This window comes from Amblyomma maculatum, chromosome 1 (genome assembly GCF_055883805.1).
Source record: "Amblyomma maculatum isolate TAMU_Amacu chromosome 1, ASM5588380v1, whole genome shotgun sequence".
Lineage (NCBI taxonomy): Eukaryota > Metazoa > Arthropoda > Arachnida > Ixodida > Ixodidae > Amblyomma > Amblyomma maculatum.
The window spans coordinates 453,302,174-453,314,751 of record NC_139344.1 but is presented as its reverse complement, the minus strand read 5'-3'; the positions used below and the strand labels follow the sequence as shown (position 1 = coordinate 453,314,751).

General features: G+C 45.8%; 1 protein-coding gene and 1 pseudogene across 1 annotated transcript; both read left to right on the top strand.

The window, feature by feature from the left end:
* The first annotated feature begins 5,268 nt into the window (after positions 1-5,268).
* LOC146209676 (uncharacterized) lies at positions 5,269-7,446 on the top strand (annotated as a pseudogene).
* Positions 7,447-9,772: 2,326 nt separating this feature from the next.
* Positions 9,773-12,560, top strand: LOC146209675 (uncharacterized). The gene is made up of 3 exons (XM_084587438.1): positions 9,773-10,510; positions 11,682-11,747; positions 11,953-12,560. The coding sequence occupies exons 1-3, from the start codon at positions 10,229-10,231 to the stop codon at positions 12,049-12,051; spliced, it is 447 nt and encodes a 148-aa protein (XP_084443564.1). The 5' UTR covers positions 9,773-10,228; the 3' UTR covers positions 12,052-12,560.
* Positions 12,561-12,578: the final 18 nt, after the last annotated feature.

Here is a 12,578-nt window from a genome sequence, read left to right as displayed (position 1 = left end):
TTTCTCGAAGAGAATCTCAGGGCTTGAAATGTGTCTTCAGTGAGAGTGTCATTCTTTAACGCTTTAGAAGTTTCTTGCATACTTCCGATATAGCAGGTTAACTCATTTGTAAGTCACTGCAATCACCTTTATCCTTTATTGGCCTCTTTTTACCACTTCCAGCACAAGTGGTGTCATGAATATCAAACCATTTTTTTATTGTTTTCATAATAAGCTTAATATTAAGTAAAAATTTCATAAAAGAATGTTTATTTGAAAATAAAATAAAGATTATATTACAACACATTTGCTAATATATAAATTATAATAACATTTAAAACTCAACTTTACAACATTTACTTTGACTGTATACTAACGCTTTACATCATGCAAGCATTCTGCAATTTACATTACATTTTTATGAAATTATTTTCATCTTCGGTGCAACATGGATCGTTTCGCATCTAGCGCTGAAAGACGGTTTTGCTGTCGCAGACGAGTTGCTGTCATGTTAGCCTTGAAGAAGCTTCGATGTGATCACTGCTCATTCAGTTTTTTTTTAAATTTCTATTGTACAGCCATGATAAAAATTCGTATTAAAATGGGCAGAAGTGGATATCATGCCGCAATGTATGTCACACGCTTGTCGAACGTTTGCTGAGCGACAGTGTTTTTTTATATGAAGACTCCGTTCACGTGTGTAGTACGCTGACGGCATGCCGCTGCTATGTCTACCTTCTGTGTTCTTTCATTTCGGGGTTGCACTCACCACCGAATTTGCGAGCGACAGCACAAAACCAGGTAAAAGTCACCCGCTGACGCAGACGCGGAGCAAACAGTGAGCAGCAGGTCGCGCTCCTTGCGGCGGCGGAGAGCGTGACTCAAGGAGAAACGTTCCCATTGTTCCCGCGGCGATTGAGAAGGCCTTAAGAAAGACCGCGCTCTCTGCCTCGAGACCGGTCGTGGTTCAGCACAGTTATTTAGTTTAATTTCAACGGCAGAAAAGCATTAAGGTCTTGAAATCTCTTAATACAAAAACCGTACCTATTCTGGCGGGATAATGGGAATGAACTGGACCAATTGGGTAATTACTGACTCCAACTCCGCAGTAACTGACCCACTTGTCCACAGAGAAAGTGTGACACTTAGTGCGCCTTTCCCTTTCTGTGAACCAATTATTATTCTGTCGTGTTTGTCAAATATGCAGATGTTTCCATGGATATCTTGGGCACATTTAGATAGACCAATTGGACCTATTGGCAAAACCAACTGTTTTTTTTTAATGGTTCTAATTTGCAAATCCAATTGGGCTTAATTGTATCCATTTGGAGTCAATAATTTCCCAATTGGTCCAGTTAATATCCATTATCCCGCCAGGGTGGCGCAGTGGTTACGGCGCTCGACTACTGCGCCCAAGGACGCGGGATCGAATTCCGCGCCTCTGCGGCCGCTTTTCGGCGGAGGCGAAAAGCAAGGCGTCCGTGTGCTGTGCGATGTCAGTGCACGTTAAAGAACCCCAGGTGGTCAAAATTTGCGAAGTCCTCCACTACGGCGTCTCTCATAGCATGAGTCGCTTTGGGACGTTAAACCCCACAAAACCACAGTTCATTCCCATTAGCAAGTACAATTGGAAACACTCGGTTTCTCCCTGGTTCCAATTGATTGCATTTGATTCCCATTGGTAATGCCAACTGGAGTCAATTTTTTTTTCACTGGGTAACCTCGACTGTACCTCTTTGTTTAGTCCCAAAACCGCATTCCTGAAAGCAAGCCCTAGCACCCTAATTCCTTTTCACATACCCTTCAGAACCTCATACCCGCAGTTCAACATGTTTCATTATCCAAACATCTTTTAACCATTTTGTGGCATACTGTTCGTGTTTCTTTCATATATGCCAGTCTTTCGTTTATCTATACCCCGAGGGATGTATATTCTAATCACTCTTGGTATTTCATAGCCTTGTAATTAGGTACCTAATGGGTTGAACCACTGAAGTTCATCAGACCAAACTTAACTACACTACAACTGAAGCCTAGAGTAAGAATTAACTAGTGTTGGCGAGTGTTCCTGGCTAGCTGCTAACAGTGTCCGCATACCTTAAACAGGAAAGGCACTGCTCTACTTTTCCACCTAATCTATACTACAGATTAAAGTCTAGATTACTATCCCGTAGCCTTCTTTCTATATTAAGCAATTAAACCAAGAACAGGAGGGGTAATATAGGGCAACATTGTCTTAAACATTGCGTATGTCAGTTTTCATACTTATCCTTGGGCATGAGATTTTTATATTATTATTCTGGTATATTTTCTATAGGAAATCTGTTACCCCATTCGTATTTTAGAATGTTCCACAAAAGTTTCGTGTGTATGTCGTTTTCGTAAATGTCGGATGATGATGTTCGTGTTGGCAACCCTTTGGAATGGGTGATCACATTGTGAACTACCAAAAAAGTACACAAAATGCGGCGCATCTGTCAGAAAAATTGATAACTGTACTAGCGGTGCCATCTGTCAAACAGATATGCTAATGTGATTTTCAGCCTTTTCCCCCTGCGTCTCACCGCCACCCGTGCATTTTGGAACAGTATCAGCGGTGGTGGTTGGGTTCAAACCGCGATAACCGCGTTTCGATGGAGGCGAAATTCTGTCTTCCTTGTGGCGATGTCAGCGCGCGTTAAAGATCCTCAAGCGGTCTAAATTGTTGTAGCGTTAGCTAAATTGGCCGAGTTGTTGTGGCTGTATGAAGAAGGAAAAGAAAATGCACGGGCCTGCTACTGTCTCTGTAGCTGAGCCACCTCCGCCGCCTCGTGCTGACATAAAAGAAAAATTAGAGAAAAAAGAAGAGGAAGAGAAAGACGCGCATCGCAACAGCCGTCTTCCACCACCTATAAGCAGTGGCGGGAGCAATGACGGCCTACAACAGATGAAAATTCGGTGGCAGGCCAGCCCCTGCCGCAAGCGGCATTAAGAGGGCTCACCAGCTGCAAGGCAACTCAGATTTGAACTTTTTTTGTCGATAGATGGCAGCACTTAAGCACCACAAAAGGGAGGAAAGTTCTATTCCCCGTCCAGGTGTGTAAATTATACCGTGACACGAAAGTGTTACTTCTTCCGCGTACAAAAAGTAGAGCCGAGAACTTTCAGTTGATATGCGGCCAAACCTGGGGGACCGGAGTGGGGGCCAGAGAATGGTCCTTTTCTCCAGTAGCGCACCATTGTAGCGTTTTCCAGTTTGGGTCGCCTATGCCCCCTCCCATCTTTTGTGCGAAGGAAGAGAAGGAAGATGAGGAGGAAAGGCAGGGAGGTTAACTCGTAAAAGAAACCGGTTTACTACTCTTTACAGTGGTAGGGTGAGGATTCTTTGCAGGCAGTACTAAGCAGGGCTGGTTTCGACTAGGGAGAGAGAAAGGTGTGAATCATCTTTTGACAGAGTTGAAAACGCGTGAAGGGAACCTTCCCCCATATTAGCCTTTGGTTACTGGAAAACAATCCATTGTGTTGGGGACCCTAGTATTCAGCCCCCAGATAAAAGGAAAGAAAGGAACTCCTAGTGCACAAAATCTTGTCTGCTTCCCTTTCCAGCGTTGCCTCGGTTACATAGCCACAGAGAGGTGTCCGCGAGTGTATGACCGTTTACTTTGCCTAGTTGCCTGCCAGCGTTCACGTCGCCGAACACATATATCTTCCGCTCCTTCGTACCAACAAGACGTGTGTTTCGTTCAATCCTTGATCGTAATCTTATGACAGTTTTTCGCGCAACGCTGTGCCCGACTTGTGATTTCAGTCTAGTGAACAATGAATTAGTATCAAGTGACTTGAATACCAGAAGGCAACGAGGCAGCAGAAAATGCCAGCAAAGAATTTCAGGTACGGGAAGCGTAAGCGGGCTGGTGCACTGATTGCGAACACCAGAAAGAGGCAAGCTCTGGATAATGACCCACCTACGAGCAAAACGCACTATTCTCGCTGTGGCAGCTACCTTTCCCACCCTGCTGAAGAGCCTTCGTCACCAGAAGCCATCAAGCACAGCCCCAGGCCGGCAGACGTTGAAGCTTTCATCAAAGATGTAGAGGTGTCAGGAATTACCCGGTCATCTTCAGTAATGAGCGCAACAGGGTCGTCCGACGAAGATGTTGCTAATGGAGGTTCCGCACCCACTGCAGAAGAGGACGTCAGTGCGAATGCTGGTATACAAGGGCGACGCATTGTTAACCTTCAGCACCTGTTGACCAGCTTGCAAAAGACCGCCGTTCATGTTCCCTTCAACTGCACTTTGGCGGATATGGACTGTGTGTCTGAAAGGAAGCAAGGTCTTCAAAGTAAGCTGATTCTTGTATGCAGAATGTGCCGAAGAAAGGATGTCATCCACACCGACCCGGCACCTGACGCGCAAGCTTCCAGCGGCTGCGGCGACATAAACACGGCAGCAGTGTGTGGAATAGTGTCAATCGGCTGCGGTTTCTCAAACCTCAACGAACTGCTGGCGTCCATGAACATCCCAGGAATGTCATCGGACACTTACACAAAAATAGAAGACGACGTTGGACAAATTATCAATGAAGCCGCCTGGGAGGAAATGAAAAAAGCGGGCGCGGAAGAGGCAAGGCTGGCAAGAGAATGTGGAGACATTGACAGTGATGGTATACCCACGATAGCAGTCATCGCAGATGGAGCGTGGTCAAAAAGATCCTACAAGAACAAATATGACGCTTCGTCAGGAGTGGTGAGTGCACAAATTTATTGAATTACGATAATAACAAAAAGCGCTCCATTTTATACATGGAAATGTTTTATACTTAGTGCAAAAAGATGCTTGACCTTTTTTCACTGCCCCATTGTCTTGATCGCTGCCCACACCTCCATAACCTAGCACTAAAACTGGTTTCGCTTGCATCGTCTAGCGTCAACGAAGAGGGCAAGTGTGCGATGGTTAGAATTGTGAATACAAAAGTGCTGCCAGCGATGTTATGTGTGCTTGAGTATACGTGTGTATACGTGCAAACACACGGACCTGAATGATTATATTACTTTCCTTTTTTTTTTACAAATAATCACATTACAATTAAGAAAAAAGAATGTTGAACATCTATGACAACAGGGATAGGTACAACTTGGATCGAAAAAGGTCATTAAAAAGTAACACTTGAGTCGCAACTTGCATGATAAGCTGAAGTACCTATCTGTTCTAGATATAAGCACTGCAATCAGCAGGGCAGCTTTGTGACTAATATTGGTGTTACTCTTTCAGGCTGCTATCGTTGGTCAAAGAACTGGAAAAGTCCTGTACCTTGGCGTGAAAAACAAGGTGTGCGCAATGTGTGCTCGTACTCCACAAGATGCCACCCCGAAACAGCATCAGTGCCACAAGAACTGGCACGGAAGCTCAACCAGCATGGAGCAAGCTATTGTGGTTGAAGGCTTCAAGAAAAGCGTTGAACTGCATGGCATCAAGTATACAAAACTTATTGCTGATGGTGATTCGAGCACTTACCGCTCTATCATAGCAGCAGCACCATATGGAAACCAGCGGGTTGAAAAAATTGAGTGCAGGAACCACATACTTCGCAACTATGCCTCAAAGATAAGAGAGATTGCACAGAAGAAATGGCTGGAAAAGCTTCCCCCGAAGGTAAAAAACTCTGTTCTCCAAGCAGCTGTGCGCCTGCGGCATGGTGTTGCAACAGCAATAAAAGTTAGAGGCTCTGAAGATGCATCGTTTTCTGAAAAAGTAGAGCGCCTTGTTAAGGACATAAAGAACGGCCCAAATCATGTTTTTGGAGACCACGCCAACTGCGCTGGTTACTTCTGTTCCGGGGGCAAAGCGGGAGAAGAAAATATATTTCCTGAAATACTTCAAAAAGGCATATTTGAAGAAATTTGTGTGGCCATGAGCAGAGTGGTTGCAAACGCTGCGAGCCTGATAATGGACGTCGACAATAATGCTGCCGAGCATTATAACTCCGTTGTGGCAAAATTTGCAGGCGGAAAGCGGATTAATTATTCCATGAAAGGATCGTACAAGACAAGGTGTCTTGCTGCGTCTTTATCGGTGAACTGCCGAGGAACATACCACGAAAAAATAGCGCGCAGGATTTCCGGAGGGCAGCTTGGAAGATGTACAGCATCATTTGTGAAGGCATCAGTTTCCAAGAGGAATTCAAGGCGAAAGCTACCGAAAAAGAAGCTGTCAACCACGCCACGCTGCCAGCGCAGAGATAAAGAGCTACATCTTGGTGCCGATGCTGACTACGGCCTACCAGACATGGAGCCCGATGCTTTTGCAACTGCTTCGGACAACTTCCTGAAATCGCTTTCGCTCTCGGCAAACAACATTGAAGACCTGCAGCGAGCAACGTCAAAGCAAAGTGGATCCACTCTATGGAAGCAGGAAAGGCGAAAGAGATTGACAGCATCACTGTTTGGCGCTGTGTGTAAAATGAAAGCAACGACGGGATGTGGGCGGACAGTTGGCGATATCCTGTACAAAGAAATCACATCTGAAGCCATAAGGTACGGAAAGGACCGCGAGTGCTTAGCACTAAAGCAAATCGAGAAGGAATGCAACGTTGTGGTAAAAGAGTGCTGCCTGTTTGTTGACCAGGAAAACCCCTTTCTTGGCGCTTCCCCTGACGGACTCATTGGGGAGGACATCCTCGTCGAAGTCAAGTGTCCGTACTCAGCGAGGGACATTACTCCACTAGAAGGAGTTCGCGCCAAAAAAATAACCTGCTGTGTCGAAAACAAGGACGGAAGATTGCAGCTGAAGACTAACAGCAATTATTGGTACCAAGTACAAGGCCAGCTCAATATTGCTTTCGTCAGAAGTGCTTGTTTGTAATCTGGACCAAAAATGGCATGAGTATTGAGGTGATTTCCAGGCATGAATCGTTTTGGGAGGACGAGATGTTGCCACGTCTCAAAAAATTTTATATGCACTGTTTGCTGCCAGAACTCGTGGACCCAAGAAGAAGCCGTGGCCTTCCAATTCGCGAACCTCATTACATTGTCGAAGCACAGATGACACGCTCACTCAAGCGACCTTTGAATGCAAAAACTAAAAATGAAGAACGCCGAGAAATCGTCTAGGACACCCTTCCTGACTACAGAGCATCTTTCCCCTTTCCTTTTGTCACTGTCACGATCATGTATTAGAACAGGTTTCTTGCTACTGGTTTATTTTGTACAAATAAAAAAAATGCAATCTAAACAGAAGGAAAGAGGGGTGGTGGCCACGCCACCCGCGTATGATCTTTTGTACGCAAAAACGGGGCAGCAACCCTAAAAGGAAATCTTCCAACCAATTCCGACTGGTTTGCAAGCTGAAATTCCTTACCTCATATGATTTCCAAGGAAGGCTTAGTAGGCGCCCTACTTCGAGTTGCATTTTTTTTTTTGTCGCTGTGTATTTTGCAGCGTGGTGCAGGAGGTCCTGCTAGCTGCGGCGCATACCGAGCCGGCTCTAAATGGGAGAATAAAGGCAGTGGTCGAATGCTTGACTTAGCGAAACCGGTTCAGAAGTGGAACTAAATGATTTTGCCTGCCAGGCTACTCGCCTTTGAGGTCATGTTATTTACACGACGGACCGGTTCGACCAGTTCTCATGAGGTCGGAGCTACAGTACAGCAGATGCTAGACAAGAAAAGGAACGAAATGGTTATTTCACAACTTGCCTTGGGGAGATGTCAGCGTGTATAGACCTTTCCAACCTGATTGAAGCCATAGGTACCATCGGGCTCGCTGGATTGATTTTTCAGCTGGCCGATCCTGGGCAATGCAGCAGAGGCTGGCAGAGGCTAGGCAGGAAAAGGAAGGAGACAGGATTCTGTCCCCTTGCTGTGGGGAGTGGATGTTCGCTTTTCATGCGGAGGTGTGAAGGGGGAGGTTGGAGAAAGGGTGCGAGGTGATTAGAGCTCAAGAGCCCACTTCCCACATCATGGGCACAAAAGCCAACAAAGGCTCATCTCCTTTGCTTTCCTGTCGCGCCTCTTCTACATGCACAATGGATAGGTGCCAAGGATGTTTGCTCCCGCCTTGACTTGTATCCCACTATAGGTCGCCTGAACCACTGCACACCTTTGTTGGGGTGGGAACAATGCTGTTCTCCCACATAAATGGCCCTGTGAGTCACTTATGCTTTGGTGCGAAAAATGTTATATCCTCGAGCAGCGGGGGAGGGGTTCTTCTTGTCTGCGCCTGGCATCTCACTTCACAGCCCAAGCAAGAAAAAAGGACAGAAAGAAGTCAAGTTGGTCAAAATTTTGAGAAAAACATGCGCGCACTAACACTGACAAACAAGAGGTTGGTGGTAGAGTGTAGTATTGTCTAAACAGTTTGACACCAGATGGAGCCACGACGCAAATAGTTAAATTTGGCGCGAACTTCAATTCTCGCAGAAAATACATTCACAACTTTCAGAACCTGTAAAACGCTAACAATAGGTTCGATATGGGTAAAAATTGCAGGTTAACAATCAGGAAAGAAAAAGGGAGGAAATGTTGCGGAGGAAATTTTGATGTTTAGCCTAGTTTTTTTATGAGATGACAAGGAAGACCGACATATCTAAAAACGCAATTTTTAGGAATATTTGTCTCTGATTTGAAATAAAATGAAGTCTTAAAAATAAAATCTGCCCGCAACATTTCCTCTATTCTCTAAAGACGAAAACGCTGCCACAAACCCCATGAAAATTTAACCGCATTTGGACACGCTAGAACTTCTGAAAGTTACCATGTATTTTATATGGACGTTGGCACTGGTGAGCCCTCTTAACCTACCTATCCCAGCCCCATCAGGGCCAGGACCAGCCACCCTCCGTCCGCTACCAGGCCGAGCTTGAGCGTTTTCGTGTTGCTCTTCGAGAGCAGTGCTGGGCATGCGAGAGGAGCAGTAACGGCACACAGCTGGCGCGCCGGAGTCGCGCGCTGCGCCAGCGCCGAGAGCGCGCCTCGCCGGTCTGCGCATTCTAGAGGAGTGACGTCATAGCTGCGGCAGATGCACTGGCGCCGGCGCGTGCCCAGCGGTGCACCTTCGTTGCGCAGTAGTCTAACGCTACTTATATCCTGGCGTAGCCGAGCTAGGCCACTGCCATTTTTTGTGCAGCCATCCACTATGAAACCTCTTCTTTCACTCCAACCTCCTCCCCTCAGTATGGCGCATGCAGGTGTCCATGTCATCAGCACCCGCGTTCGAACCCGACCGCTGCGGCTGCGTTCGGTGGACTAAGGACCCCGCCGCGTTTGCGCAGTTGTTAAGATGATAACAATAAATTGTTCACAAGAAAGAAAAAGCAGAATCTGTCACACTTGTTCTGTGGACACAACCGCGCCGTAAATGAAGGTAGGAGTGGTAGTGGAAAAAGAAAGCCCTAGGAGGGCTGACAAGTAATTTCGACCAGTCGGGGATCAGTGCACAGCACACGGACGCCCCTCCATTTCACCCCTATGGAAACGTAGCCGCCGGCGGTCATTGGTTGATTCCCGACTGCTGTTCCGGAGCACCCGGGTTCGAACCCGACCGCCACCAGCAGCTGCGTTTTGATAGAGGCGAAATGGAGAGGCGTCCGTGTGCTGTGCGGTGTCAGTGCCGATCAAGATTCCAAGTTAGGGATCTTAAAGGGCAACTCCGGGGGTTTTTTGACATTCGAATATTCCAATAAAGTTTTTACTGTAGATTCTCCTCTCCGTCCTGACGCATTCTGCAAAATTTGGGCGCCGTACGATAATCCGTTCGCGCGCAACACGACTTTAAAATATGCTGTTTTCATGGCTTAAAGGGCCCCTGAAACGCCATTTACGGCCGCATTTTGATGCTACATGTGTTTAGAGGTGGTCTTAGTGAGCATCGAGATCACATTCAAAAAGCTCTGCGTGTTAGCTGTAATTTACAAATAATTTTGGAAAATTGCCGCTCGCAGCCGATTTGGGCGACACACCACCGTGCGTTTTCAGCCGCCCAGCCCATGCGACGTCATTGGGGTTAGCGTTATCATTGGCCATGGCCATATGACGTCACGTGTACTTTTTGCAATTATAGATTTTAAAATTAGCACTATTCTTCCTGAAAGTACTATGTTATTCGTTAGTTATTATTGTACATTAAAGAACGGTAAGAATTCTGCGCGCATCTTGATAGAAGCGGAACACTTCCGGCCGAGAGAGATCCGTCTGCTCGCAAAAGCACGTGTTGCCCGGTTGTCAGTCTTGAAATCTCGCGATCCCAACTGCTGCTGCGTTTTTTCTGGTCTGCAATGGACCACCATTGCTGTGTAATTGGCTGTAAAGCCGAGGACAGGAAAGATGTTATAATGCGACATCGTGTCCCTGCAAAGCAAGGTGTCACGCGGGAAAGCTGGCTCCAACGCGTCGGGCTGTCATCGTCGGACAAGCGCCAGGAGCTCAGAGTTTGTGGCCGCCACTTTTCCCGTGACGCATACCAGTATAATCCCAGTTTGGCGCAGCAAACTGGCCTCAACGTGAGACGTCAACGCCTCAAGTCCGACGCTTTGCCGACGCAGTTTCTCCCTGGAATGGTAAGTTTTCTGGGTTGCGAGTTATTGTGGAAACACGCGTAGCATGGCTCGGAGTCTCGCATGAAAGTGCATGAAGCCTAGCGCAAGTTTTGCAGGCGCAGAATCCTTGCGCGCAAACCGCTCTTGCGAGAGGACCACAACAAGTTAAGGCGCTGAAAATGTATGAAAGGGAGCTCTCGCCCTGCGGCGCGCGGATAAAGCAAAAAAAAAAAAAAAAAGATAAGGCGACCTGCGCACATGGAACCATGAATTAACATACACTAACGTGTACGCGATCTCGCAGTATAATTTGCCTGGGTGGTGCAGTGGGTTAGGGTGGTCGACTGCTGTGCCCAAGGCACAGCGGCCGCTTTTCGACGGAAGCGCAAGCAAGGTGCCCGCGTACCGGTGCGGACAAAAGTAAACGGAGCACGCTTTTTCTTCATTTTTCACTCGGTGCATATTTGAAACTGGTAGTCGTGGTATGCGTGGACCGGTAGTAGACGCAAGTGCCCTTTCACGGACAAATATTTCCTGATCTCCAGTGAGGAAGGCGTTCTTTTAATTTGACTGAAAAAGCCTAGCTGCTCTGTTTACTTACGTGCGCACCTGTACATGTGCTGTGCGATGTCACTCAGTGCTGTGCGGCGCCTCGTCTGAGTCGAATTTGGGGCGTTGAACCCCATAAACCAAGCCTGACTTGTAATAAAAAAATACCAGCACACTAATAACAATACAGGCCAACTGCATCCCCCCCTCCCCCAACCCCCATCCACCTAAAGATATGCTTATTTTACAGTGCGTTTAGTCTACTCTTGATCTTTGCCTTATAACACCTGTATATGCATGTCTTTCTCATTCATGAAGCGGAAAATTGAAGGGGAAATTGGCTCGTTATGATACAATTAATGAAAGGAGCCAACAGTCGAGTCCAAGGTAAATGTAGGTTTTTTTTAAATACTTTTGTGGTTGATATTGATCAGAATTAGTCCTGTAACGATTTTAGGCAGAAAGATAATTAAATACCAAGTGGAAGGAAAAATAACATGTGGTATATAGATAAAAAAAAAGGTATCCCCTATGACCTTGCACTTGCAGACTGTTGTCTCCTTTCATTCTCATTCATGTGCAGAATAATAAAACTGCCATTAACACAATGTTGATTACGCACAAATTTCCTTTCTTTTCCTAGCATGGCAAACCATCATCGCCAGGAAGGCCGAAAGACCTCAGCACTACACAGGTTTCCTCTGGACAGGTTAGTACTGTTATCATGGTATTAATAACAATGTATATATACTTTTATATTTATATTTATGTATATTTAGGCCACATATATAACTTTGGAATATGTTGCACACATATATGATGGCTCTATTGCTAGAAGCTATATAAACTAGCACAACTGTTGCTATGTCATTATGCTTTCATTCAGTTAGTTACGTGTTCAACCATTGCTTCAGACACATACCGGAGGTGATCCAAATACCACAGCTCTTCCTGTAGAGGTGAGAATATTTTGGATAGTTCATTTTGTCCAGTGGATGATGCAAATCTTTTGACATATGTACATGCTTAATTTTCAACTATACTGAACAGCTTTGTATTATATTGCATATGATGGCTCTATTGCCCAAGTAAGTAAGCTATGCAAATTAGTGCAAATGTTATGTCTGCTTCCATGCACAAGCTCGGTCATCGCTTGAGGCACCTTCTGGAAGCAATTAAAATGTAGCTCTTCCTGTATAGATGAGATTATTTTGGAGTTCAAATAGTTAATTTTGTTTAGTGGATGATGCAAGGCTTTAGTGTGCACTGGCACGCCAAAAAAAGAAACTCGGAGCACATATATTAACTGGATTAACATGGGAGACCCGACGTTCAAAAATAATGAGCTTCTGGATTGGTTCATGGAACAGTGTATTAGTCGACTGTCCTGCACTGTGTCTTTTGTTTGTGCTGCTAACATGCCTCCAAATTTTTCAGGGCTCTTGAAACTCCACAAACTACAGCTTGTCTGTGCAAATTTTTTAGTCATATCAGTTCTCCACTTTCAGAATATTTGTGTATGTGTAGCAAGCTGACAATG

What these genes read in the sequence shown, in the direction of transcription:
- LOC146209675 (XM_084587438.1), top strand. Translation starts at nt 10,229, where the DNA reads ATGGACCACCATTGCTGTGTAATTGGCTGTAAAGCCGAGGACAGGAAA. An exon ending in CGCAGTTTCTCCCTGGAATG is followed by an intron (nt 10,511 to 11,681) that starts GTAAGTTTTCTG and finishes TTCTTTTCCTAG; the next exon opens with CATGGCAAACCATCATCGCC. An exon ending in CACAGGTTTCCTCTGGACAG is followed by an intron (nt 11,748 to 11,952) that starts GTTAGTACTGTT and finishes CCATTGCTTCAG; the next exon opens with ACACATACCGGAGGTGATCC.